Raw genomic sequence first — 26,521 nt, 5'->3', positions numbered from 1 at the left:
AGAAAGGGAGTGGGAGCAAATCAATTACTCCCGGGAACCGTTGTCCAATTATATCCATTGAAACTGACAAGGGGCTGGTTCAGATTCCGCGGGAAATTCACACGTGGGCGACGACAACGTGCAGCCGCTAAGTTTCAATAGCATAAGGGAGGAGGGGGAATAAAATGCCAATAAATATTTCATTGAAAATATAATATTGGATGGAAGACGTGTTCAGCTGGGCGATTTAAAGTGTGCGGGGCAGGGACTGAGTCGGAGGTACTCGGTGTTGTATGTGCTGGGAGGAGGAAGAGTGAGGAAGTTGGGTGTGTGCTTTTTTTTTTGTGTTTGATGGAGAGTCGCATCGCCCGGGAGATGAAGGCAGGGCTCCGGCTGGTTTGAAACGCACACACGTCGGGTTTAGACGTGCGCGGGTTGGAGAATGTGGCGAGAAAAGATGAAAGAGGCCGGCGGGCGGCGCCTGGTGCCGGGGAGGAGCGGGATGGAAGAGAGCGGCTCGGGAGAAGCGATCAGCTCCCTCTCCTCCGGATAAGCCGTGGACAATGGGATGCGCTGCTACAATGGCACCGGCGATTTCTTCCGCAGCACCAATTTTACGCCCAATCGAGGAATTTTGCTGCCCCTAGGATTTTTAAACGCATATTTTTAGCAGCGACCAATAATCGACTCTTAATTCTTCTATTTTTTTTTGTTTTGCATACGATTTAGTGCAAACACCAGATGTAAATGATGTTTAAGTATCACATCCGCATGGTTTTCAATGACCTAAAAGTGCTGGTTTTGATGAGATCTTTCGCGATGCAAAGGAGCGAGCAGGATTTAGAGACGGGCCAGAGGAGGGAGAGAGAGGTAGGAGGAGGAGGAGGGCGGCTGGCCGGATCGGGATGCGGTTGGCCTCCGTTCCCCAATTGCTCGTCCCGGACCGACGAGGATTGTTACGGGGCGGACGGTGCCGGAGCTGGAGAGGGACAGGAGGAGAAGGAGAGGAATGCGCCTCTTCAGACCGGAATAGACTCGGTGTCTCTCAGCAGCACTGAGAGCCCTTTGTGCAGGATCTGTTTCCAGGGACCAGACCAGGTACAGTGAGCATAAATGCTGAGATAGTACATTCTGCTCACATATCCCCTATGAAGCACGATTTTCATCATCAGGTTTTGCATCGAAGGTTTAAGAGTTGTTAAAGGAATAATGAAATAACAGGGTTTGTACATTTCTGGGAATACACATTTACTATAGACATGTATTGAAATATTATTCCCTCGAGTATAGAAGATTAAAAAGGGTGATCTAATTGAGGTGTCTAAAATGATGAAAGGATTTGATAGTTTTTTTCCATCTACCCTTTTTCCTCTGGTGGGGGGAACTTCAGAATAAATTAGAGCCAGGCCGTTCAGGGGGGATGTCAGGAAGCACTTACTCACAAAAAGGGTAGGTAGTGGCGATCTGGAACACTCTTCCCCAACCCCCCTCCCCCCCACCCCACAAAGAAAAAAAAAAATGTTAAGGCTGAGCGAGAGTCAATTGAAAATGCCAAAACTGAGATTGATAGATTTCAGTTGGGTAAGGATATTGAGGGATGTGGAACCAAGGTGGGTAAATGGAATGAAGATACAGATCAGTCATAATCTCGATGAATGGAGCAGCTACAAAGGGCTGAATGGCCTCCTCTTCCTAGGTTGTTATTTACAAGAAGATAGTTTTCATGGCTTTTCTTGGCTGAGTATATCAAAAGGGCTGTAGCTTGAAATCACTGGTAATAGCAATCGAACATTGGGACTGCTTTGTAATCAGAAGATGCTGCACATGCACAGCAGGTCGATCAGTATCTGAAGGGGAAAGGTTAATGGTGCCTTTATCAGAGCTGACATGGTCAGAGTGGAGAGGTCCATTTACAGGACTGATCAAAATGAGTTTGGGAGGAGTCGGGTGGTGTGTGGGGGGGAAAAGTTGACTGAAGGTTGAAGAGGCCAGCAGGAAAATGGGGCTGAGATAGCTGAGGCCTAATGTTGTTGGGAGTTGACGATGTTGGGTGTGCCCAAGAGGAAGATTAGATTTTGTTTCCGAAATCTGCATTGAGACCTAATCTGATTCCAAAACGAGTTTTGTCTCTTGGTTCGATGAAATTAGGTAAAATATACTGACTGTTTCTCCATGGTGATTTTTTTTTTAACAACAATTTATATCCTAAAAATCCTTCAGTTTGGAAGTGATCACTCATGAGATTCATGCACAGCACCAACACATAAAAGATGAAAAACTGATTTAAACAGCCCCCCAAATTCCACAGTGCTATTAAGGAGAATTGGTGGCTATGTGGCTATATGGAGAATTGACCGATGGTTCTAAACTTTGCTCTCTGTTTATGAGGTTGCGTAAACAATTTGAGAAAATCACTGCTTTGTAACATTGACCATTTATATCCCACAGGGAGAAATTTTAACCTAACTTTCCAAGCAGAAAATCCATAGGATTGGGTGGGATGTGGGTTTCTGACCCTATCCATTGTGATCTGATTCCGTCAGATTCCTGACAGGTGAATTAGGTTAAAATTGCCCCTGATTTGACCAAGAATGTGAGCTACTTGCCTCTTGGGTTACGGATATGAACTGAGATGTTCAGTGATGTTCTGTCGCTTTAGCTGTGGTTGTTACAATGTGCTTAACGACGCCTGTAACCAGTGGTTTTCTGATGCAAGGGGAACATTTCCTCTTGGTTGCTATGCCTTAGTGACATTGTGAACATGGTGGGCAGATTTCCCGTGTGTGCTATTTCTTGTGAAATCGTAAGTGCATTTTAAATGGCCAGGAGAAATCTGCCCCCATCGTGCTGAACTGCAGTCAGTATTGGAGTGAACGGAACCTTCTTTGATGAATCTCATTTTATGGAGCAGAGCAAATTCAACAATGGCAAATATTAATTTCTGATGCTGTCACTAGGGGATGTAGTGAAGCACCGGTGAGAGTTTTGTGTCTCTTTGTCCTGTATTGTGTTGTGTCTCTGACTTGTGGTTGAAGATTGCATTGTAGTGAGATAATGGTTCATGCAAAATGGGGGAGGGTTTAGACCATAATAATCTCTATTCTGCCACATGTGCACATATGGGGTATAATAGAGTGTCATCTGTAGCTCAGTGGTATTATTGTCACCTCTGAGTCAGAAGAAGGTTGTGGATTTAAACCCCAGTCTAGAGACTTGATAAAATAATCCAGGCAGACTGACACTCCCAGTATTTGAGGGACTACTGCACTATCAGAGGTGCCGTCTTTCGAATGAGATATTAAACCATGGCCCCCATCTGCCCTGTCAGGTCGTTGGGTAGATGTAAAAGATCTCAATGGTGCTATTTCAAAGAAGTGCAGGGGAGTTCTCTTTGGTGCCCTAACCAATATTTATCCCTCAACCGATATTTAGAAACCGATTATCTAGTCACTGTCGCTGGGTCAAAAACCTGGATCTCCCTCTCTAACAGCACTGTGGGTGTACCTACACCATATGGACTGCAGTGGTTCAAGAAGGCGGCTCACCACCGCCTTCTCAAGGGCAAGTAGGGATGGGCAATAAATGCTGGCCCAGCCAGTGACGCCCGCATCCCCTGAACGAATAAAAAAAAATCACATTACTGTTTGTGGGAGCTTGTTGTGCCCAAATTAGCTGCTGTGTTTCCGACATGGCAGGAGTGATTACACTTTGAAAGTACTTCATTGGCTGTAAAGTGCCTTGGGATGTCCTGAAGTTGTAAAAGGTGCTATAGAAATGCAAGTCTTTTTTTACAGAAGCCAATGGTGGAGCACCGAAATGTATTTTACCCTATATGTTCCACCATTTTATAGGAAGGTGGGGTGGAGGAGTAACTGAAATCCAAATTAGGACAATATTAGGTTCTTTTCTAATGGATCTGAAATAGACCAGTCTTGGGTTTGTAGACAAATGCCATATATGTCTAACTTTAGCTATGTTGGATAGCTAGAAAATGAATGCACCTCTTTCGATTAAATTGTCTTGGCTGAGAACAAGAGTATATATTATTTTCAGGGTTTAGAGACGTTTGCTTCTGATTTCTTGCCATTTGTAGTGAACTTCAATAACATTGCGGTCAAAGCACTGTACCTATCAGAATCATACAGCACAGGAGGAGGACATTAGGCCCATCTTGCCTGTGCCACTCTTTGAAAGAGCTATTCAATTTGTTCCACTTGCTTGCTTCTTTCTCCACCATTTGCGTCCCCCACCCCCCCAATAGCCCTGAAAATCTTTCCTTTTAAGATCACAAGTGTGGCAGCAGTTGCAACACTCAATATAAGCCACTGGACCCACCCACTTTATATCCCACAGTTGCACTGTATTGTATAGCATGGTTGTTTGCAACAGTTTTATCTGCACACAACTGATTGAAGATCCTGCTGGTTTTGTGTTCCCCACACCATAAAGCAGTGTTCTCTTTCCTCTTTTGATAATTGAGGGCAGGACTGTCATTTTAAATAAGTTTTAGTGAATTTTACACTGCCACATTGGGTGTTGTTCGTGTTGGAAACCCTACTGAGCCAGGGCAATAATTCCATGCTTCACACCAGCCATTTTGTGGCCCCTGAGTGTTTGCCAGTGAGTGTCACATTAATTTTGTGCTTTAAGCCCATGCCCCACAGGAACGGAACAGAAACTACACAAAAGGCTCTTACATAGGACCTGCAGATAGCAGGCAGAGGGGATTTTCATCTCATCAGTCTGGGCTGGTTTTAAAACACAAATTCCAGAGTGAAAGAGATTTGTGTAAATTGCTTACACCATCTGATCATCATGATCAGATACTTCTAAAAGAGTTTACAAAAGGGAATTGGGGTTGATTTTTCTAAGTCTGTTGAGGGAAAGCTAGATAAGTGCATTTGGAGAAAGGAATGGAAGGTTATGCTGATGGGGCCAGATGAAGTAGGGTTGGGAAGAAGCTTGTGGAGCATAAACACCAGGACAGGCCAGTTGGCACTCTGTGTCTCCTAAGTCTAGGACTTCAACCTCTTGTAGAATTGGAAAGCCTCTTCTATACAGATTTTTTGTATTTATCCTTCCCTGATTGCCGGTGCTGGCTGATAGAGACGCAATCTGATTCCAAATCCAGCCAAACCAGGACACACGGTGCCTTGTTGAAAGAAAGTAAGAACTTGCATTTATGTGGTGCCTTTCATGACCTCAGGACATCCCAAAGTGTGTGACAGCTAAGTATAGCTTTCAAAGTATAGTCACTGTTTTAGTGTAAAAACCTCAGCAGCCAATTTGGGTACACAAATAGCAATGAGATAAATGTTTTAGTTGTGTTGTTTGTGGGGTAAATATTGGCCAGGGCACAAGGGAGAATGTCCATGCTCCTCTTTGAATAGTGCCAAAGGATCTTTTACAACCACCGGACAACAGAAAGGGCCTCAGTTTAATGTCTCATCTGAAAGACAACACATCTGAAGGTGCAGCACTCCTTCAAGACTGTATTGGAGTGTCAGTCTAAATTTTTGTGCTCTAGTCTCTGGAGTGGGACTTGTACTCTCAACTTTCTGACTCAAATGTGAAAATCGTGTATGTATGTGTTTGTGTTGGGTGAAGACAAAAATCAGGCTTGTTTGTGATGCCATCTACAGTCAAATAGCCCAGGGCATATGTACATAGATCATTGAAGGTGGCAGGACAGGTGGAGAGAGCAGTTAATAAAGCATATAGTATCCTGGACTCTATTAATAGGGCATAGAGTACAAGAGCAGGGAGGTTACACTGAATTTATATAAGACCCTCGTTAGACCTCAGCTGGAATATTGTGTACAGTTCTGGGCACCATATTATAGGAAGGATTGGAGAGAGTACAGAAGAGGTTTACAAGAATGGTTCCAGGGATGAGAAACTTCAGCTATGAGGATAGATTGGAGAAGTTGGGTCTGTTTTCCTTGGAGAGGAGAAGGCTGAGAGGAGACTTGATAGAAGTTTTCAAAATCATGAGGGGGCTGGACAGAGTAGATCAGGAGAAACTATTCCCGCTTGTAAAAGGATCAAGAACGAGAGGGCACAGATTTAAAGTGATTTGCAAAAGAAGTAAATGTGATGTGAGAAAAAACTTTTTCACACAGCGAGTGGTTTGGGTCTGGACTGCACTGCCTGGAGGTGTGGTGGAGGCAGGTTCAATCGAGGCATTCAAGAGGGCATTGGATGATTATTTGAATAGAAACAATGTGCAGGGGCATGGGGGAAAAGGCAGGGCAATGGCACTAGGTCATAATGCTCATTTGGAGAGCCGGTGCAGACAAAATGGGTCGAATGGCCATCTCCTGTGCCATTAAGATTCTGTGATGTGGGGTAAAGCTTTCAACTTTGGAAGGGGTGGAAAACAGGTGGTAGTGGATTGGCCACCAGTTATCCTCTCCCTGCGACTGATGTTATTTTTGATTGAAAGCAATAGACAGAATTGGGTTGTGTTCGTAACGGCCACTTGGTCCACAACCACCCGCTTTATGTCCCTGCCCAAGTTGAAAGTTTTTCCCGCTCTCTTGAGGCTCATACAGGCAAAATGGCTACAGGGTGAGGTACCAGAAGGCAGTGGTGAAAATATCTCTGACATGCCAATGCTTTTAGCAAGTGGAGGAGAGGGCAGAAAGTGAAATGATGACTGCAATTTGTAGACATAACAGTGTCACTCATTCTGCCGCTTGTCTTTTAACAGAAATGCCAAAAGCTGGAGATTGGTTAGTGACAATGCTATGAATGACAATGCTATAAATGTTATGTAAACTGTATAATAGTTGTTGCGCGCACATGTAAATTTGTGAGTTTTATATAATGTAAAGTTGGCTGTGTAAATTGTACCTTCCTTCATGCTTTCTAAATACACTAGTTGGCTTTTTTTTATTGTTCTACATACATCTCTTCTAATCCCTTTTTTCAGCTTTTTTAGTCCCCTTTCGTATTTTCTACCTTTTCCCCTCGTTTTCTTTTCCCTGTCGATTCTTCTGGCTCTATTGGCTTTTTCTTATCTCCAGTTAGCGGTGCAGCTGTTCCTAAAACACAGACGAGAAAGGAATCGGCTCCAAATGATAAGATGCTTTTGCATTCCTTGTCAAAGCGCGGGGGTGGTGGGTGAGAGTTAAGCTGCCTTGAATGCTGTATTTATGTTACTGAACTGCTTAAAGGAATGGGATTGGAATATTGCCCAAGGGGTTTCTGTGCTGTGGAACTGACTGTTGCATATTGGGTAGGGGGTCAGTTTCACAATGCTGGACAAACTCGACTGCACCCGTGCAAAAGCTTTCAAATGCATGTGTTTTTCACAACAACAACTTGCATTCTTGCAGTACCTTTACCAAGATGCTTCACAGGAGCATTAGTGAACAGAATTTGACAGTCACGTGAGGTTTTTTTTATTCATTTAGGGATGTGGGCGTCGCTGGCTGGGCCAGCATTTATTGCCCATCCCTAGTTGCCCCTTGAGAAGGTAGTGGTGAGCTGCCTTCTTGAACTGCTGCAATCCATGTGGTGTAGGTACACCCACAGTGCTGTTAGGGAGGGAGTTCCAGGATTTTGACCCAGCGACAGTGAAGGAACAGCCGATATATTTCCAAGTCAGGATGGTGAGTGTCTTGGAGGGTGGTGGTATTCCCATGTGTCTGCTGCCCTTGTCCTACTAGATGGTTGTGGGTTTGGGAGATGCTGTCTAAGGAGCCTTGGTGAGTTCCTGCAGAGCATCTTTTAGATGGTACACACACTGCTGCTACTATGCGTTGGTCGTGGAGGGAGTGAATGTTTGTGGATGGGCTGCCAATCAAGTGGGCTGCTTTGTCCTGGATGGTGTCGAGCTTCTTGAGTGTTGTTGGAGCTGCACTCATCCAGGCAATTGGGGAGTATTCCATCACATTCCTGACTTGTGCCTTGTAGATGTTGGACAGGTTTTGGGGAGTCAGGAGGTGAGTTACTCTCTGCAGGATTCCTAGCCTCTGACCTGCTCTTGTAGCCACAGTATTTATATGGCAGGTCCAGTTCAGTTTCTGGTCAATGTTAACCCCCAGAATGTTGGGACAGGTAATCAAAAGCTTGGTCAAAGAATAAGGTTTTAAGGAACGTCTCAAACATAGAGTTAGAGGTAGAGAGGTTTAGGGAGGAATTCCAGTGCTTGGGGTCACCAATGGTGCAGCGATTAAAATCCAGGATGGCCAAGAGGCCGGAATTGGAGGAACACATATTTTGGAGTGCAGTAGAACTGGAGGAGCTGAGAGAGATAGGGAGGGTGAGTACCATGGAGAATTTTAAAATCAAGACGTTGCCAGATTTAAAGTCATGTGTAACTTTGTATCTGGCAGTTAGACCTTCAACAATGGCTTCGAAGCAAGCAAGAAACAGGCGTCACGAACCAGAATGGGCGGGTGAAGTCCATGGACTGTCAGAATAGATTATAGCCTGTACTTCAGGCAGCAAGGGTTATATTGCTATGTTTTTAGAATTACATAGAAATTATAGCACAGAAATAGGCTTTTTTTTATTCATTCATGGGATGTGGGCGTCATTGGCTAGGCCAGCATTTATTGCCCATCCCTAATTGCCCTTGTTCAGAGGGCATTTTTAAGAGTCAACCACATTGCTGTGGGTCGGGAGTCACGTGTAGGTCAGACCAGGTAAGGGTAGCAGATTTCCTTCCCAAAGGCCATTTGGCCCAGTTTCATCTCTCCCTTACCAGCAGAACCTTTATAATTCAAAACGGGTGCCTGTTGGGTGAGTATGTGGATTGGCTGGTTGGTTGGGGGGTGCAAATGAGTGTGTTGATAACTAAATCTTCCACAAAGATTTAAGGAACATAACCTTAAATGGCTTTGGGGTGATGTCAGGAAGTGCTTCTTAACACAAAGGGGAATGGAAACCTGGAACACTTTTCCCCCACCATCCCCACCAAAAAAATCTGGAGATTGGTTGAAAATTTCAAAACTGTGAGCAGTAGACTTTGTTAAGCGAGGATATTAAACCAAAATGGGACTAAAATATATGTCAGCCACAATTTGATGAACCTGGTGGAGTAGGCTTGAGGGGCTGAATGGCCTCCTCCTGTTCTTGTGTAACAGGCTCAAGGGGGAGTGCTGAATAGCCTCCTCCTCTTCCTGTGTAACAGGCTCGAGGAGGGGGCTGACTGGCCTCCTCTTGTGTAACAGACTCATGGAGGGGCTGAATGGCCTCCTCTTCCTGTATAAGAGGCTCAAGGAGGGGCTGAATGGCCTCCTCCTGTTCTTGTGTAAGCCATCGTCATCCAAGTTGAGTCTTTTCTTTTCGAACCTGCTTTTGACTAACACAAGCCGAACACACAACTCACCTATATTTGTGCAGTCTTTAAGAATGGTTTAATTGCACCTAACAAATGAATTAATGAAAATACAGTTACGTAGGTGAAAATTCATAAAATGACTGAATTAAGAAAGGATTGAATTTTTCCCAGATACCACCAGTAATCATCAGAAAATCAAAAGGAATTGTCTGTTATCCCTCTTGGTGTATAATTACAGACAATTTACCAGTGATTGCGATTGCTAGCAGTTTGAAATGCGATCAAACATTTGCTGAGGGAAGTTCAACTATTGTTTTTTGGATGAGATGTTAAACTGAGGCCTCCATCTGTTCTCTTAGGTGGACAGAAAATATCCAGTGGCACTATTTCAAAGAGGAGCGAGTCATTCTCCTGGTGTCATGGCCAATATTCATCTTTCTGTCAGCATCGATCAAGACCAGATTGGGGTGTAGAACTGATGGCAGATTTCGAGCACGCTCCTGAACCAGGAGATCCAATGCTTGACAAGGGTTGCTGAATGGCCTCCTCCTGTTCCTGTGTAACAGCCTCAGGACTGATTGTAATAATTTATGTGAGCTGCCCGTGGTCCCAGGGGCAGCTTGTCTGTGTGGTCTGATCCAATATAAGGCCGCTTGCCTCATCAGTGGCAGTTTCCTCTCACTTGAGTGTCTTTTTGAGGGCTTGGAGTATCTGGGGTCAGAATTGGGCAGGGGTGGGGAGTGGGTAGGATCTGACAATTTTACATTGGCTGTCTGCACCACTCTGGTAGGGTTGCCAACTGTGATTAAGTGTATTCCTGGAGGTTTCATCACATGACTTGCCCCACACTCCAGCCATTAGTCAGCCAACACACCCATCCATGCCTTCCTATGCCACTTGGAAAGCAAAAAGACATATTATCCAATTGGATGATGTTTGACTGTCAGCCAAACAGCCCTGTTTTCCCATTTTCAATATTTTTATGTATGGTAAAGAGAAATGTTCAAAGAAAATGACCAAAAAAGCCCAATTTTAAAAAAATGTTCCTTTGTTATTTCTCCAGGATTGCACAGAGCTGTGTCCTGGAGATTGATTTTCAATTCCTGCAGACTCCAGGCTAATCCTGGAGGGTTGGCAACCCTACAGTTTGGGTAAAATTTGGGTTCCCACTGAGGGATGTGGAGGTTGGTGTGAAAGGCGAGGGGGAGAAAAGGGTGCTGAAGGCTTCAAAGCTTCAAAGGTCTTTGCTGAGCCTTGTTTCCAGGCCAGGGAGTCTATAAATTGAGCTTCTAGGATTGTCTTGTCTGTTACCCAATCCAGGAGGCCTCTGTAGGCCTAACTTTCACCAATCCAGACACCTGGATGGTGGTGACTTGCCAATGCCAGGTCACTTGGCGTCAGAGAGATGGGAACAGCAGGAAGTCCAGTGTGGGAAGACCATCTTGTCCACCCTGCCTCTTTGTGGTCATGGGCTTTCTATGGCACAGATGCTCCAGGCCCATGTGGGAATTCACCTGGGCTGTTTCATGGGACAGAGACCTGATGTTTCTGAGTCCAATATGACTTTTGTCCCCCCTACCCCCTTCAACGTTTTCCGTTGCCTGTTTCTTTATTCTTTCATGGGATGTAGACGCCGCTGGCAAGGCCAGCATTTGTTGCCCATCGCTTATTGACCTTGAACCAAATGTCTTGCTGGGCCATTTCAGAGGGCAGTTAAGAGTCAACTACATTGCCATGGGTCTGGAGTCACATGTAGGACAGGCCAGACTGGGTAAGCCTCAGCTTATTTGCTGATGAAAATCATCCAAGTTTTTGTTCCCTCCACAGTTAGTCTATTCCAACACACTCCTGGCTGGCCTCCCACTTTCTACCTTCTGTGAACTTGATCTCATGAAAACTGTGCTGCCTGTATCCAGAGCCCAGGAGAGGGTGTACAAATGGCGCCAAACATCAGAGCGCGGGCTCATTGCTCTTAACGGAATTTCTTCTTGTCCCCCAGCCTGAGCAGCCAGAGCTGCAGACCTGAAAGACCGACTTTAAAAAAAAAGGATCTGTCAGCCTGAGAGTTCCGATTTATTTTCAATACGAAAGCGGGTCTGTCAGGTCAGTGTCACTGAGTTGCTGCACTGCTGCTTCCAACCTTTGGGCAGCTTCGTGGTTCTGGTTTTAAAAAAATGTCTGCCAGAGAGCCATGAAGCTGGCCAAAGATCAGAAGCAGTGCAACAACTGAGAGTGTTCCTGCTTGAAAAATGGTAAGTGAAATCCCAACTTTAGGGCCATTTGGGTGCTGGTTGGGGGAGATTGAAGGAAGGTTGGGGGAGTGGTTGGAGGGAGGGAGGGGTGGGGGGAGTTTGGATGGTGCGGGGAGGTTGAAGGGAGCAGTGGGGGAGAGGTTGCAGGGAAGGGGGTGGGGAGAGGTTGGAGGGAGGGATGAGAGAGTGGTTGGAGGGAGGGGAGGGGTGGGGGGTGGGGAGAGGTTGAAAGAAGGGGTGTGGGGGTTGGGGGAAGGAGGGGTGTTGGGTTTGGGGGGAGGGTGGGGGAGAGGCTGGTGGGAGGGGTGGGGATAGGTTGGGGGAGGGAGGGGTTTGGGGGAGAGGTTGGAGGGAGGGGTGGGGGGGTGCGAGGCTGGTGGGAGGAGTGGGGGCGAGGTTGGGAGGAGGGGTGGAGGAGAGATTAGACGGAGAAGTAGGAGGGTGGGGCCGAGGTTGTAGGGAAGGCGGGGGGATAGGTTGGAGGAGGGGGTGGGGGGAGGTTGGAGCGATTTGGGCAGAGGGAGTGGTTGGAGGGAGGGATGGGGGGGTTGGTTGGAGGGAGGGGTGATGGGGGGAGGTTGAAGGGAGGGGTGGGAGTGGGGAGAGACTGGAGGGAGGGGTGGGAGTGGGGATAGGTTGGAGAGAGGGGGTGGGGGGAGGTTGGAACAAGGGGTCTGGGGTGGGGGGATGTTGGAAGGAGGGGTGGGATGGTGGGGGCGGGATGGAGGGGGGATGGCGGGGTGGGATGGAGGGGGGATGGTGGAGGGAGAGGGGGGATGGTGGAGGGAGAGGGGGGATGGTGGAGGGAGGGGCGGGATGGTGGAGGGAGGGGCGGGATGGTGGAGGGAGGGGCGGGATGGTGGAGGGAGGGAGGGATGGTGGAGGGAGGGGCGGGATGGAGGTTGGACAGAGGGGCGGGATGGAGGTTGGATGGAGGGGCAGGATGGAGGTTGGACGGAGGGGCAGGATGGAGGTTGGACGGAGGGGCAGGATGGAGGTTGGACAGAGGGGCGGGATGGTGGGATGAGGTTGGACGGAGTGGCAGTTAGGGGGTGGGGGGAGTGGTTGGAGGGAGGGATGAGAGGATGGTTAGAGGGAGGGGTGTGGGCTGAGGGATAGTGGGAGGGTGGGGGGGGTGGCTGGAGGGAGGGATGGGGTTTGGGGAGAGGTTGGATGGAGGGAGGGGTGTGGGGGAGGTAGTAGGAGGGAGGGGTGTGGGGGAGGTAGTAGGAGGGAGGGGTGGGGGGGAGGTAGTAGGAGGGAGGGGTGGGGGGGAGGCAGTAGGAGGGAGGGGTGGGGGGGAGGCAGTAGGAGGGAGGGGTGGGGGGAGGTAGTAGGAGGGAGGGGTGGGGGAGGTAGTAGGAGGGAGGGGTGGGGGGAGGTAGTAGGAGGGAGGGGTGGGGGGAGGTAGTAGGAGGGAGGGGTGGGGGGGAGGTAGTAGGAGGGAGGGGTGGGGGGGAGGTAGTAGCAGGGAGGGGTGGGGGGTAGGTAGTAGGAGGGAGGGGTGGGGGTTGGTTGGAGGGAGGTGTGGAGGTGGTTGGAGGGAGGGATGACAGGGTGATTGGAGGGAGGGATGGGGGAGGTTGGAGGGAGGTGTGGAGGTGGTTGGAGGGAGGGGTGGGGGAGCTTGGAGGGAGGGGTGGGGGGGGGAGAAGTGGGAGGGCTGGGGGCGGCGAGGCTGGTTGGTGGTTGGGAGGAGGGGTGGGGGAGAGATTAGACGGAGAAGTAGGAGGGTGGGGTGGAGGTTGGAGGGAGGGGTGGGGCCGAGGTTGTAGGGAGGGCGGGGAGATAGGTTGGAGGGGTCTGGACTTAGGGGGTGGGTGGAGGGAGGGATGGGGGAAGGTTGAAGGGAGGGCTGGGGGTTGTGGAGAGGTTGGAGGGAGTGGGTGTGGAGCGGGGGGAGGATGGAGGGAGTGGGGCCGGGGGGAGCTCGGAAGGAGGGAGGGGCGGGACGGAGGTCGGAGGGAGGGGCGGGACGGCGGTCGGAGGGAGGGGCGGGATGGCGGAGGGAGGGGTGGGATCAGGGTCAGAAGGAGGGGCGGAATGGCGGAGGGAGGGGCGGGGTGACGGTCGGAGGGAGGGGCGGGGTGACGGTTGGAGGGAGGGGCGGGGTGACGGTCGGAGGGAGGGGCGGGGTGACGGTCGGAGGGAGGGGCGGGGTGACGGTCGGAGGGAGGGGCGGGGTGACGGTCGGAGGGAGGGGCGGGGTGACGGTCGGAGGGAGGGGCGGGGTGACGGTCGGAGGGAGGGGCGGGGTGACGGTCGGAGGGAGGGGCGGGGTGACGGTCGGAGGGAGGGGCGGGGTGACGGTCGGAGGGAGGGGCGGGGTGACGGTCGGAGGGAGGGGCGGGGTGACGGTCGGAGGGAGGGGCGGGATGGCGGAGGGAGGGGCGGGACGGCGGGCGGAGGGAGGGGCGGGGTGGAGGGCGGAGGGATGGTGGGTGGAGGGAGGGGCGGTATGGAGGGCGGAGGGAGGGGCGGGATGGCGGGCGGAGGGAGGGGCGGGATGGCGGGCGGAGGGAGGGGCGGGATGGCGGGCGGAGGGAGGGGCGGGATGGCGGGCGGAGGGAGGGGCGGGATGGCGGGCGGAGGGAGGGGCGGGATGGCGGGCGGAGGGAGGGGCGGGATGGCGGGCGGAGGGAGGGGCGGGATGGCGGGCGGAGGGAGGGGCGGGATGGCGGGCGGAGGGAGGGGCGGGATGGCGGGCGGTGCGTGGGGGAGGTTGGAGGGAGGGGTGTTGGGGAAGTTGGAGGGAGGGGCGTGGGGGAGGTTGGAGGGAGGGGTGTGGGCTGGGGTAGTAGGAGGGATGGTTGTGGGGAGGTTGGTGGGTGGGGTGTGGGCTGGGGTAGTAGGAGGGAGGGATGGGCGGTTGGCTGGAGGGAGGGATGGGCGGTTGGCTGGAGGGAGGGTTGGGCGGTTGGCTGGAGGGAGGGATGGGCGGTTGGCTGGAGGGAGGGATGGGGGGTTGGCTGGAGGGAGGGATGGGGGGGTTGGCTGGAGGGAGGGATGGGGGGTTGGCTGGAGGGAGGGATGGGGGGTTGGCTGGAGGGAGGGATGGGGGGTTGGCTGGAGGGAGGGATGGGGGGTTGGCTGGAGGGAGGGATGGGGGGTTGGCTGGAGGGAGGGATGGGGGGTTGGCTGGAGGGAGGGATGGGAGAGTGGTTGGGGGATGAGATTGTTGGAGGTTGGGGAGAGGTTGGAGGGAGGTGCGAGGGGGTGGGGAGAGGTTGGAGGGAGGGGTGTGGGGGTTGCGAGAAGGAGGGGTGTGGTGTTTGGGGGGAAGTTGGTGGGAGGGGTGGGGGAGAGGGAGGGAGGGGGGTGGGTTGGGGAGGAGGTTGGAGGGAGGTGTGGGGGATAGGTTGGAGGGAGGGTTGGGGGGAGGTTGGAGGGTTGTGGTTGGAGGGAGGGTTGATGGGGAGGTGGGAGGGAGGGGTGATGGGAGGGGTGGGAGTGGGGATAGGTTGGAGGGAGGGGTTTTGGGTGGGGGAGAGGTTGGATGGAGGGGTGGGGGAGAAGTAGGACGGAGGAGTAGGAGGGTGGGGCAGAAGTTGGAGGGAGGGGTGGGGCAGAGATTGGAGGGAGGGTGGGGGGCTGGACTGGAGGTTGGAGGATGAGTTAGGGAGGAGGTTGGAGGGAGGGATGGGATAGGGTATCACTTTTTTTGTTGTTAGTGTTTCTTATGAATTAACTACATTTTTCCATTTCAGGCTGTAAATTCGGTGTACAAACCAATTTGTATGACAGCTTCCGGGGGAACTGGATTTCCAGTTCTTGAGTTAAGGCCACACTGAATTTATGTACTCAGTATCATTCTTCTCCGAATTGTTGATCTGAATTTTTCAATCTACATTTTCCTAAGCTGCTGGTAGATGTCTGATTGACAAATCCTGGGGATAGTTTCATTGGTGTAAAAGGGGCAGATGCCATTTATGGTATATTGTGGGTTGGTGCCAGAGAAGTCAGAATGGTAAAATTGTACTAGCTACAGAGTTGAATTGTTTTGTAAATGTAGTGATTTTATTTGCTAACATCAGTTGATTTCTCTGTGATTAATTATCCTTTGAGAATCAGCATTAGGCCTCCAATTTCACCATTGCTACTGTCACTCGGCCTACTGTATGCAGATGTAATGAAAGAAAGACAATACCTACATTTATACAGCAACTTTCACAATGTCTCATAACAGTCTACAGTGAATTAAAGACTTTTGAGTTGTAGTCACTGATATAATGTAGCAAATGGCAGAGCAGGCTCAAGGGGCTGAATGGCTTACTCCTGCTATGTATGTTCATATTTCATTCTGGATGCATGAGATGAGCTGTGCTAGATGACCTTTGTCATCCATAATTATCTTGTGAACAGAGGGTGGAATCATTGCTGTAGTTCTGTTTATTTTATTGCTAATGAAAGTTTACCGTGAGCAGGCTTTGTAGGATGAAATTGCCAGGACAGGAGTGTAATGCACTCATAGTGAATTAGTAGCCTGTTTTATCCTCAACATGATTCTCAAGAGTCTTTTCCATTGACTTCAGTCTTGTCCTTTTGTCTACTTACCTTTTATCCCACTCTATCCTGGTGCTTTTTATGAGTTCTTTTGAGGAATGAAATATTGTGATAAAGTTGTATTGCATTGGAGATATTGAAATTATATTGTAGTGGGAAGCAGCAATCAGCAGAGGCTTCAGGTTTGCTGATCAAGAAAACACAGATACAATTCAGTCTTTGTCTCCTGGCTCTTAAAAGTTGTGTTGCACAGAGACACCTGAGGACTCCAATGCTTCTCACTGACTGAATGTTGTTCAATCATTCCACTTTGTTGCTCAGGAGTCATTTGATCTTATATAAAATAATTATATTGAATAGTACCATGCACCAAAGTAGGAGAAAGTCCCCTATCACCCCTGTGGTTCCTGGCCTACATTGGCTTCGGGTTAAGCAACACCTCGATTTTTTAAAAAAGTTTTCATCCTTGTTTTCAAATCCCACCATGGCCAATGCCCCTCCCTATCTCCACAACCTCTTCCAGCCCTACAACCTTTCAAGATATCTGCACTCCTCCAATTCTGACCTCTTGAGCATATTCAATTTTATTTGCTCTACCATTAGCGGCTATGCCTTCTGCCTGGCCCTAAGCTCTGGAATTCCCTCTCTAGACCACTCCGCCTTTCTACCTGCTCATTTTAAGTTGGGTCTTTAAACTCTTTGACCAAGCTTTTGTGTCACCTGCACTAAAATTTCCTTATGTTTGGTACCTTTCCTCTGAAGCACTTTGGACATTTTACTACAGTAAAAGATGCTATATAAATGCAAGTTGTTGCCTAGCAACATCCAGCTCTCCAGTACCCTAAGTGGCCATTCTTCAATTGCAACACTGGACTGTGAGCACCAGCGGGCTAATTTAACAACGAGCAAAGTGTTTTGTTTTATCATGTTTGTAAAATATTGCAACGCGCAGATGGAAACGGCGTGCAAGTGATGTCATCATTGCCACAAAAATGTGGGGTCCTTCAATTCTCTTCCCCTTGGCTGTGGAAACAGCAGCTCTTTAAATAGCAGTGTTGACTGATCCCTTTTGAGTGCCACATTTCTTCTCTTGTCATCCACCTAGAAGATGCTGTCTGTCGCCAAACAGTTGTCTAGATGATTTGCTGATAGGCAGCAGCTCAGTGCTTCATCTGTAGCTGCGTTTTTTTCCAAGGGATTCCAGTTTTGTTAGTTTTGCTTTCATTGATTCTTGGTGAGCTGGAAAGGCAGCTCTGCAGAATTAAATATAGATTTTTTTCCCACTGCTCATGGAGCACTTTGTTCAAACCTCCTGCCTGCTGGGCTAAGCTGGCCAAGTGTCTCGTAACCAGGACCTGACGCTCTCTGACGTGTGGAGTTTTCTGGGTTTGTGTCCACCCTCCACTGTGTAGGATGTGATAGAATCACGACAAAGGCTTGAATGAAACTTGCTTCCTTCAGTCCAGGCCAGAGTGGATATGATTTCATGTCACATGACATGCCTCCAATTTATCCAGTTTACAGCATCAATAGTCTGGAAAAATGGATGTACAATGGAGAGGAATGTTTCACTGGATCAGTTCAGCGGGAGGGCCATATTTCACTGGACATCCATGCAGAAGCACTTTCTCGCTGGATGCCGATCAGTAGCGCGAACCCTGGAAGATTTCCCTGCCACCCCAGACAAACTGTAGCACTTCCCCACTCCCCATCACCACACCAACTCAAATATCAATGTACTGCTCTTCTCTCCAACAGGATTTCCACTTGTCCCACCTCATTTCTATTTCTCTCTAGTTCTGATGAAGAGTCACACGGACTCGAAACGTTAGCTCTGTCTTCCTCTCCACAGATGCTGTCAGACCTGCTGAGTTTCTCCAGCTATTTTTGTTTTTGTTTCAACTACTTAAACACAGACTGGGGACTGAACTTGGGATCTTCTGACTGTGTGCTACTTCTGACTTAACTACTCACTGGCCGCTGAATTTACTCACTGAACAGGGGTAGGGAGAGAGCATGGCAGCTTTAACACGGCCTCTGGCAGCAGACAACAGGAAACCTCTTTCCATTTTTAATGTCACTGCTTCAGAAAGCTGACAGCCAGAGAGAAATATTCACGGTGCACTGCACACTGTAAGAGAATGACAGCAATAATATTTCAAGTGCACGAAGGTCAGCTCCAGACTCGGACGGAAATCTAGTGGTGGTGAAAACCTCAGACTGGGAGGATAAGAGACAGTGGCCCAGAGTGCAACACCAAGTAGGTGTGTTTTTATAGTGCCTTTAGTAAAATGTTCCAAGGCGCTTCATGGGAGTGTTATCAAACAAAATTTGACACCAAGCCACCTAAGGAGATATTAGTGCAGATGACCAAACGCTTAGTCAAAGAAGTAGGTTATAAGGAGAGAGGGAGGAGATTCTAGAGCTTGGGGCCTAGGTAGCTAAAGGCATGGCTGCCAATGGTGGAGCGATATAAAACCAGGGATGCTCAAAAGATCAGGATTACATATATCTCAGAGGGTTGAATGGGCTGGAGAAGCTTACAGGGATAGGGAGGCGTGAGGACATGAAGGGATTTGTAGATGAGGATGAAAATTTCAAAATTGAAGTGTTGCTGGACTGGGAGCCATTGTAGGTCAGTGAGCACAGGGGGTGATGGTTGAACGAGATTTAGTGCAATTTGGGCTACAAGCAGCAGAGCTTTGGATGACCTTAAGTTTATGGAGAGTGGAATATGGGAGGCCATTTAGAAAAGCATTTGAATAGTAAAATCTGGAGGTGACAAAGGCAATGTGCAGGTGAAACAGGTTAAAACCCAGCTCAGCGCTGAATAACTGAGCTGTATTTGATTTTTGCTCATTGCTTTACCTCTATTTTTCAGTTTCTTGTCCTCCTTCTCTCAATTACAATGACTCATCCTGGAACAATAACGCTGCAGCCAATTTGGGAGCTTGCTGTGCACACAAATAGCAGTGTGATCATGACCAGATAATTTATTTTTTAATGATATTGGTTGAGGGATAAATATTGGCCCAGGGAGAACTCCTATTCAAAACTGTGCCATGGGATCTTTTACGCCTACCTGAGGGGGCAGATGGGGGGCCTTGGTTTAACGTCTCATCCAAAAGACAGCACCTCTGACAGTGCAGCAGTCCCTCAGCACTGTACTGGAGTATCAATCTGGATTTATGTGCTTTAGTTTCTGGCGTGGTGCTTGAATCTGCAGCCTTCTGACTCAGGTGACCGTGCTACCCACTGAGCCACAGCTGACTTGATGAAAGCTCCCAGTGTCATGTGGCTGTGGAAACCCAACAGTCCAATTCTAGAGAACAAAAGATGAGGCAGACATAATTTGTGGTGAGACATTTGGTTCTAATCAGGGTGGGGGGTAAGGTTCACCACCAGAACAAGTGCAGGTCATGCGACGCTTAATGCACATTTGACCTCATCTGCTCAGGCAGCTTGCAGCTGCACTAAGTGCAAGAGAACACAGACCATACAAACATACGAAATAAGAGCAGAAGTGGGCCATTTGGCCCCCCGAGCCTGCTCCGCCATTCAATAAGGTCATGGCTGACCTGTTCGTTTCAAATTCCACATTCCCATCTACCCCCAATAACCCCTGATTCCCTTGCCTAACAAGAATCTACCTCTGCCTTAAAAATATTCAATTACTCCACTTCCACCACCTTCTGAGGCAGTGTTCCAAAGTTGCACGACCCTCTGAGAGAAAAAAATTCTCCTCATCTCTGTCCGAAAAGGGTAACCCCTAATTTTAAAAGTGCCCTATAGTTCTGGACTCACCCACAAGAGGGAACATCCTTTCCACATCCACCTTGTCAAGACCATTCAGGATCTTATATACTTCAATCAAGTCACCCCTCATTCTTCTAAACTCCAGGGGAAACAAGCCCAACCTGTCTAACCTATCCTCATAAGACAACCCACTCATTCCAGGTATCAATCTAGTAAAGCTCCTCTGAATCTCCTCCAACGTATTTACATCCTTTGTTAGAGACCAAAACTGCCCACAGTCTCCAGGATGTGGTCTCACCAATGCCCTGTATAACTGAAGCATAACATCCTTATTTTTATGTTCAATTCCTCTTGTAATAAAGGATAGCATTATATTAACCTTCTTGATTACGTGCTGCACCTGCATACTAACTTTTTGTGACTCATGCAGTGGAACACCTAGATCCCTCTGCACCTCAGAATTTTGCAGCCGTTCTCCATTTAAGTAATACTCTGCTTTTTTGTTCTTCTTGCCAAAGTGAACAACTTCACATTTTCCCACATTATACTCCATTTCCCAGATTTTTGCCCACTCATTCAACCTATCTATATCTATCTGCAAACTCCTCATGTCTTCTTCACAACATACTTTCCTACCTATCTCTGTGTCATCTGCAAATTTAGCTACCATGCCTTCGCTCCCCTCATCTAAGTCATTGATGTAAATTATAAAAAGTTGAGGACCCAGCACAGACCCCTGCGGGACACCACTCGTCACATCCTGCCAATCAGACAAAGAGCCATATATGCATACTCTCTGTTTCCCGCTAGCCAGCCAATCTTCTATCCATGGTAATGTTACACCATGAGCTTTTATTTTCCGCAATAACCTTTGATGTGGCACCTTATCAAATGCCTTCTGGAAATCCAAGTACAGCACATCCACAGGCTCCTCTTTGTCCACAGCGCATGTTACTCCTTCAGAGAACTCCAATAAATTGGTTAAACATGATTTCCCGTTCATAAAATCATGCTGACTTTTCCTGATTACCTTGAGTTTTTCTAAGTGCCCAGCTATAACCTCCTTAAGGATGGGTTCTGACACCTTCCCCACAACAGACATCAAGCTAACTGGCCGATAGTTTCCTATTTTCTGCCTCCCTCCCTTCTTGAATAGAGGGATTATATTTGCTACTTTCCAGCCTGATGGAACCTTTCCAGAATCTAGCAGATTTTGGAAAATTAACACCAACACATCTACTACCTCATCAGCCGCCTCTTTTAAGATCCTGGGATAAAGCCCATCAGGACCCAGAGACTTGTCAGCCCACAGCTCCATCAGTTTGTGCAGTACTACTTCCCTAGTGATTGTAATTTTACCAAGTTCCCCTCTCCTTTCCACCTCCTGATTTACAGCTATTACTGGAATGTTTTTTTGTATCCTCTATAGTGAAGATAGAAGCAAAATATTTGTTCATTTCATCCACCATTTTCTTATTATTTACTATTAACTCCTCATTCTCAGCATCTAGAGGACCAACACTCACTTCACTTACTCTTTTCCTTTTTAAATACCTGTAGAAATTCTTGCTATCAGTTTTTACGTTTCTAGCTAGCTTCCTCTACTACTCTAATTTGTTTCTCCTGATTAACCTTTTAGTCATTCTCTGCCGTTTTTTATATTCTGACCAATCAGCTGACCTGCCACTCATCTTTGTGCAGTTACAGGTTAAGTTTGATGCTTTCCCTAACTTCTTTAGGCAACCACGGATGGTGGGTCCTCCCTTTAGAATTTTTCTTTATAGTAGGAATATACTTATTCTGAGTATTCTGAAACATCCCCATAAATGTCTGCCACTGCTTCTCTATAGATCTATCCCCTAGCCTAGTATCCCAGTTCACTTCAGCTAGCTCAGCTTTCATGTCCACATGGTTGCTCTTATTTAAGTTTAAAAAAACTAGTCTTAGACCCACTCTTCTCCCTTTCAAACTGGATGTAAAATTCAATTGTATTGTGGTTGCGGCTACCTACGGGTGCCTTTACTCTGAGGCCATTAATTAATCCTGTCACACTACACAATACCAAGTCTAATATAACCTGCTGTCTGGTTGATTCCAGAATGTGCTGCTCAAAGAAATTATCTTGAAAGCATTCTATGAATTCTTCATCCAGACTACTACTGCCAATCTGATCTTTCCAGTTTATATGTAGATTAAAGTCACCCATGATTATTGCCATCCCTTTATCACAAACACCCAATATTTCTTCTTGTATACTTTGTTCTACACTGTGGTTAGTTAGGGGGCCTGTAAACTACTCCAACTAGTGGCTTCTTTCCCTTTCTATTCCTATTCCTCGTCTCCACCCAAACCAATTCTACATCCTGATCTCCTCAACCAAAGTCATCTCTAATTATTGCACAAATGCCATCCTTGATTAACAGTGCTACCCCTCCACCTTTACCTAGCTTCCTATTCTTCTTTAATGTCATATACCCCATAATATTCAGGACCCAATCTTTGTCATCCTGCAGCCACATCTCTGTAATGGCTATCAGAGCATATTTATTTACTTCAATGTGCGCTATCAATTCGTTTACTTTGATATGAATGTTACGTGCATCCAGATACAGTCTTTAGTTTTGTATTTTTGTTATCCTTGTAAAATCTAGCCTTGATTAATTGTGCATTGTTAGGTTTTTTTCTCTGTCCCTTGCCATTCTCTGACCCTCATTTCCAATGTTACTGTTTTCTTCTCATACCTTGTCTCTACTGTTTGATAACTCAGATTTGATCCCTTACCTCCACTATTTAGTTTAAAACCCTTTCTACTTCCCTAGTTATGCAGTTCGCAAGAACACTGGTCTCAGCATGGTTCAGGTGTAGACTGTCCCAATAGTACAGCCCCCACTTTCCCCAGTACTGGTGCCAGTGCCCCACAAACTGGAACCCACTTAGAACCATAGAAAAATTACAGTGCAGAAAGAGGCCATTCAGCCCATCATGTCTGCGCCGACCAAAAGGAGAAAAAAGAAACTAGCCGTTTATTTTAATTCCACTTTCCAGCACCTGATCTATAGCCTTGCAGGTTACAGCACTTCAGATACAGATCCAGGTACCTTTTAAATGAGTCAAGTGTTTCAGCCTCAACCACCAACTTAGGCAGTGAATTCCAGACACCCACCACCCTCTGGGTGAAAAAGTTTTTCTTCATGTTCCCTCTAATCCTTCTACCGATCACCTTAAATCTATGCCCACTGGTAATTGACCCCTCAGCTAGGGGAAACAAGTCTTTCCTGTCTACCCTATCTAGGGCCTTCACTTCTCCCACTCCAGTCTTTGAGTCACGTATTAATCTCTCTAATTTTATGCACCCTATGCCAATTGGCACATGGCTCAGGTAATCCAGAGGTTATAACCTTTGCGGTTTTGCTTTTTAATTTAGCCCCTAGCTCCTCATACTCTATGCAGAACCCCTTTCCTAGTTCTACCTATGTCATTGGTACCTATATGGACCATGACAACTGGATCCTCCCCTTCCCACTGCAAGTTCCTCTCTAGCACTGAGCAGATGTCCCAAACCCTGGCACCAGGCAGGCAACACAGCCATCTGGACTCTCACTCTTTGCTGCAGAGAACAGTGTCTATCCCCCTCACTATACTGTCCCCTACTACATTCCTTTTTGCTCCCCCGACTTGAATGGCTTCCTATACCAAGGTGCTATGGTCAGTCAGCTTGTCCACCCTGCAACCCCCGCTCTAATCCAAACAAGCTGAGAGAACCTCAAGCCTATTGGACAATTGCAGCGGTTGACACTCCTGCCCACTGGGTCCCCTTACCTGTCTCACTCGCAGTCACACCTTTCTGTCCCTGACCACTGACCAAATCAAAAGACCCTATCCTAAGTGGTGTGACTGCCTCCTGGTACAAAGCATCCAGGTAACTTTCCCCCTCCCCGATGTGTCGCAGAGTCTGCGGTTCAGCCTCCAACTCAAGGACTCTGAGCAGAAATTCTTCGAGCCGCAAACACTTACTGCAGACGTGTTTGCCCTGGATCACAGTGAATCACAGGAGCTCCCACATGCTGCAGTCTTGACACATCATCTGTCTTACCATCCTTAATGTGTTTTAATTAATTACTTAATTATATTATTCACATATCTATGTTGCTTTTTTACACATTTTATTAACTTTACCACCAATTTGTATACTATTTTAAACCTTAGAAATAGAATAGACCTTAACCACTTACCAGATACTCACCAAATACACACTCCTTTCCCTGTAGTAGAGTAAGAACCACTTCCTACAGGGTGAGAAAGATAGAAATGCAAAAGGAAACAAACACCTCCTTCCCCCACCCTTCACCAAACTTCCCCATCTACTCATTGCGTGGCTCTGCTCTTTATAGAGTGTGAAATGGCCTTGGATGGTGTCTTTCCATTTCCTACTGGGTTGGAATAAGGTAGATTTCAGTTAAAGTCCTATTTTGTTCCCTTGGCCTGCTTTTGGTTTTAGTTCAAACACCAACTGCAATATCTCCTCAACTGATTCATTTTGAACTGGTAAGTTTTGGCAGTTTGTTTTAATTAAATAAAATGCTGACTGGCATAAGAGAGGATGGCACAAGTGGCATTAGTCTGAAGTGCCTCAGTTGGTAAATGCACAGCTAGGTGTGATAGTGAGCTAGAAAGACCCCAGGTGTTCTATCCGTGGGCTGTGCTGAGTTGCCGAGTTAACTGACCTTGGCCTGGGTGACGGCAGATGGGTTAGATGCTCCATGTGTGCCTCTTGTTTCAAGGGAAAAGAAAGAAAATCAGCCAGGATCCCTGTTCGTGATCACAATCCAGTGATCCTGGATGCAATGATGCTGGAAAGGGACAGGATGAAGCATAGGAACAAGAAGAAGCCATTTAGCCCTTCGAGCCTGTTCTGCCATTCAATTTGATCACAACTGTTCTGTACCTTAAATCCATCTGCCTGTCTTTGCTCTGTAACATTAATCTGTTGTTTGATCACAGCAGGAAGGGGCCAGGGGTGGCCTAAAGTTCAGCTTTTGTCAACTTGGGTAAGTGGAATCTGTGACTCCAGAGATAAAGTGTGTGCTCCAAGTGGGCAAGTGGGACTCCTACCTGTATAGATTTCTCAGTCGCCTGAGTCAGAGATGATGGATTTCCTGCCTTATTGACACCAAAGAAGGTTCATGATTGTTGCACACTAATCAATTGATCATAGTTTCAGTGGAATAATTTTACTGAGGGCAGAAGTCAGAAGGAGAGTACTCGGTGTGTTTTTATTAGGGTTAGTGGCATGATCTGTGAACACTACACTCCTGGGCTGTTTCATCCACCTGTACATTTCAGTGCACAGAACATAAAAGTGTGTTCACCTACAACTTGCTGATATTAACCATTTCAAACACTCTGTTTCTCCTCCCGCACAGACCTTTTCTGCATATTTCTCTGTGTTTGCTACCTGATTTTCCTGTACCTACAAGCCCTCAGGTGTGTCATTGCATGTGTCTGTACGTATCTTTATATGCATATGGTGCATGTGTGTGTTTATGACAGCGATTTGTTTGAAGGTCCCCTTTTCAAATGGACCAATAATCACAGACACCACACCACCACCCCCCATCTAAATTATGGTACTGTATAATACTCGTAAGGGGGCCGGTTAACTAAGATAAAAGTAAAAAACTGCGGATGCTGGAAATCCAAAACAAAAACAAAAATGCCTGGAAAAACTCAGCAGATCTGGCAGCATCTGTGGAGAGGAGCACAGTTAACGTTTCGACTCCGCATAACCCTTCAACAGAACTAAGTAAAAATAGAATAGAGGTGAAATATAAGCTAGTTTGGGGGACGGGTGGGGGGGTGGGAGGGGGGGGGGGTGGGGGTTGGGACAAGTAGAGCTGGATAAAGGGCCAGTGATAGGTGGAGATAACCAAAAGATGTCACAGACAAAAGGACAAAGAGGTGTTGAAGGTGGTGATATATCTGAGGAATGTGCTAATTAAGGGTAGAAAGCAAGACAAGCAAGGTACAGATAGCCCTGGTGGGGTGGGGTGGGGGAAAGGAATCAAAAAAGGCTAAAAGGTAGAGATAAAACAACGGATGGAAATACATTTAAAAATAATGGTAGTAGGTGGGAAAAGAAAAATCTATATAAATTATTGGGAAAAAAGGGGTGGGAAATCGGAAAGGCGATGGAGATGGAGGAGAGAGTTCATGATCTAAAATTGTTGAACTCAATGTTCAGTCCAGAAGGCTGTAAAGTGCCTAGTCGGAAGATGAGGTGCTGTTCCTCCAGTTTGCGTTGAGCTTCACTGGAACAATGCAGCAAGCCAAGGAGGGACATGTGGGCATGAGAGCAGCGTGGAGTGTTGAAATGGCAAGCAACAGGGAAGTCTGGGTAATGCTTGCAGACAGACCGAAGGTGTTCTGCAAAGCGGTCACTCAGTCTGCGTTTGGTCTCTCCAATGTAGAGGAAACTGCATTGGGAGCAGTGAATGCAGTAGACTAAACTGAGGGAAGTGCAAGTGAAATGCTGCTTCAGTTGAAAGGAGTGTTTGGGCCCTTGGACGGTGAGGAGAGGGGAAGTAGAGGGGCAGGTGTTGCACCTTCTGCAGTTGCATGGGAAGGTGCCGTTGGAGGGGGTTGAGGTGTAGGGAGTGATGGAGGAGTGGACCAGGGTGTCACGGAGGGAACGATCCCTGCGAATGCCGCCGGGGGATGAAGGGAAGATGTGCTTGGTGGT

The 26,521-nt window shown here is 47.7% G+C and overlaps 2 protein-coding genes across 2 annotated transcripts in view; one reads left to right on the top strand and one right to left on the bottom strand.

Moving 5' to 3' along the window:
- cdk4 (cyclin dependent kinase 4) overlaps positions 1 to 26,521 on the bottom strand; it is a 162,513-nt gene that overhangs the window by 74,821 nt on the left and 61,171 nt on the right. The gene's annotated exons all lie outside the window — the stretch shown is intronic.
- The window catches only part of LOC144672627 (E3 ubiquitin-protein ligase MARCHF9-like), a 47,621-nt gene continuing 21,445 nt past the window's right edge, over positions 346 to 26,521 (top strand). Inside the window, exon 1 of the mRNA XM_078534468.1 lies at positions 346 to 1,077. Within this exon, the coding sequence (XP_078390594.1) occupies positions 727 to 1,077 (351 nt within the window). The 5' untranslated portion in view covers positions 346 to 726. The remainder of the gene's footprint in view (positions 1,078 to 26,521) is intronic.

Source organism: Cetorhinus maximus, chromosome X (genome assembly GCF_964194155.1).
Source record: "Cetorhinus maximus chromosome X, sCetMax3.hap1.1, whole genome shotgun sequence".
Classification (NCBI taxonomy): domain Eukaryota; kingdom Metazoa; phylum Chordata; class Chondrichthyes; order Lamniformes; family Cetorhinidae; genus Cetorhinus; species Cetorhinus maximus.
The sequence above is the reverse complement of the archived record's forward strand: the minus strand, read 5'-3'. Positions and strand labels throughout refer to the sequence as shown.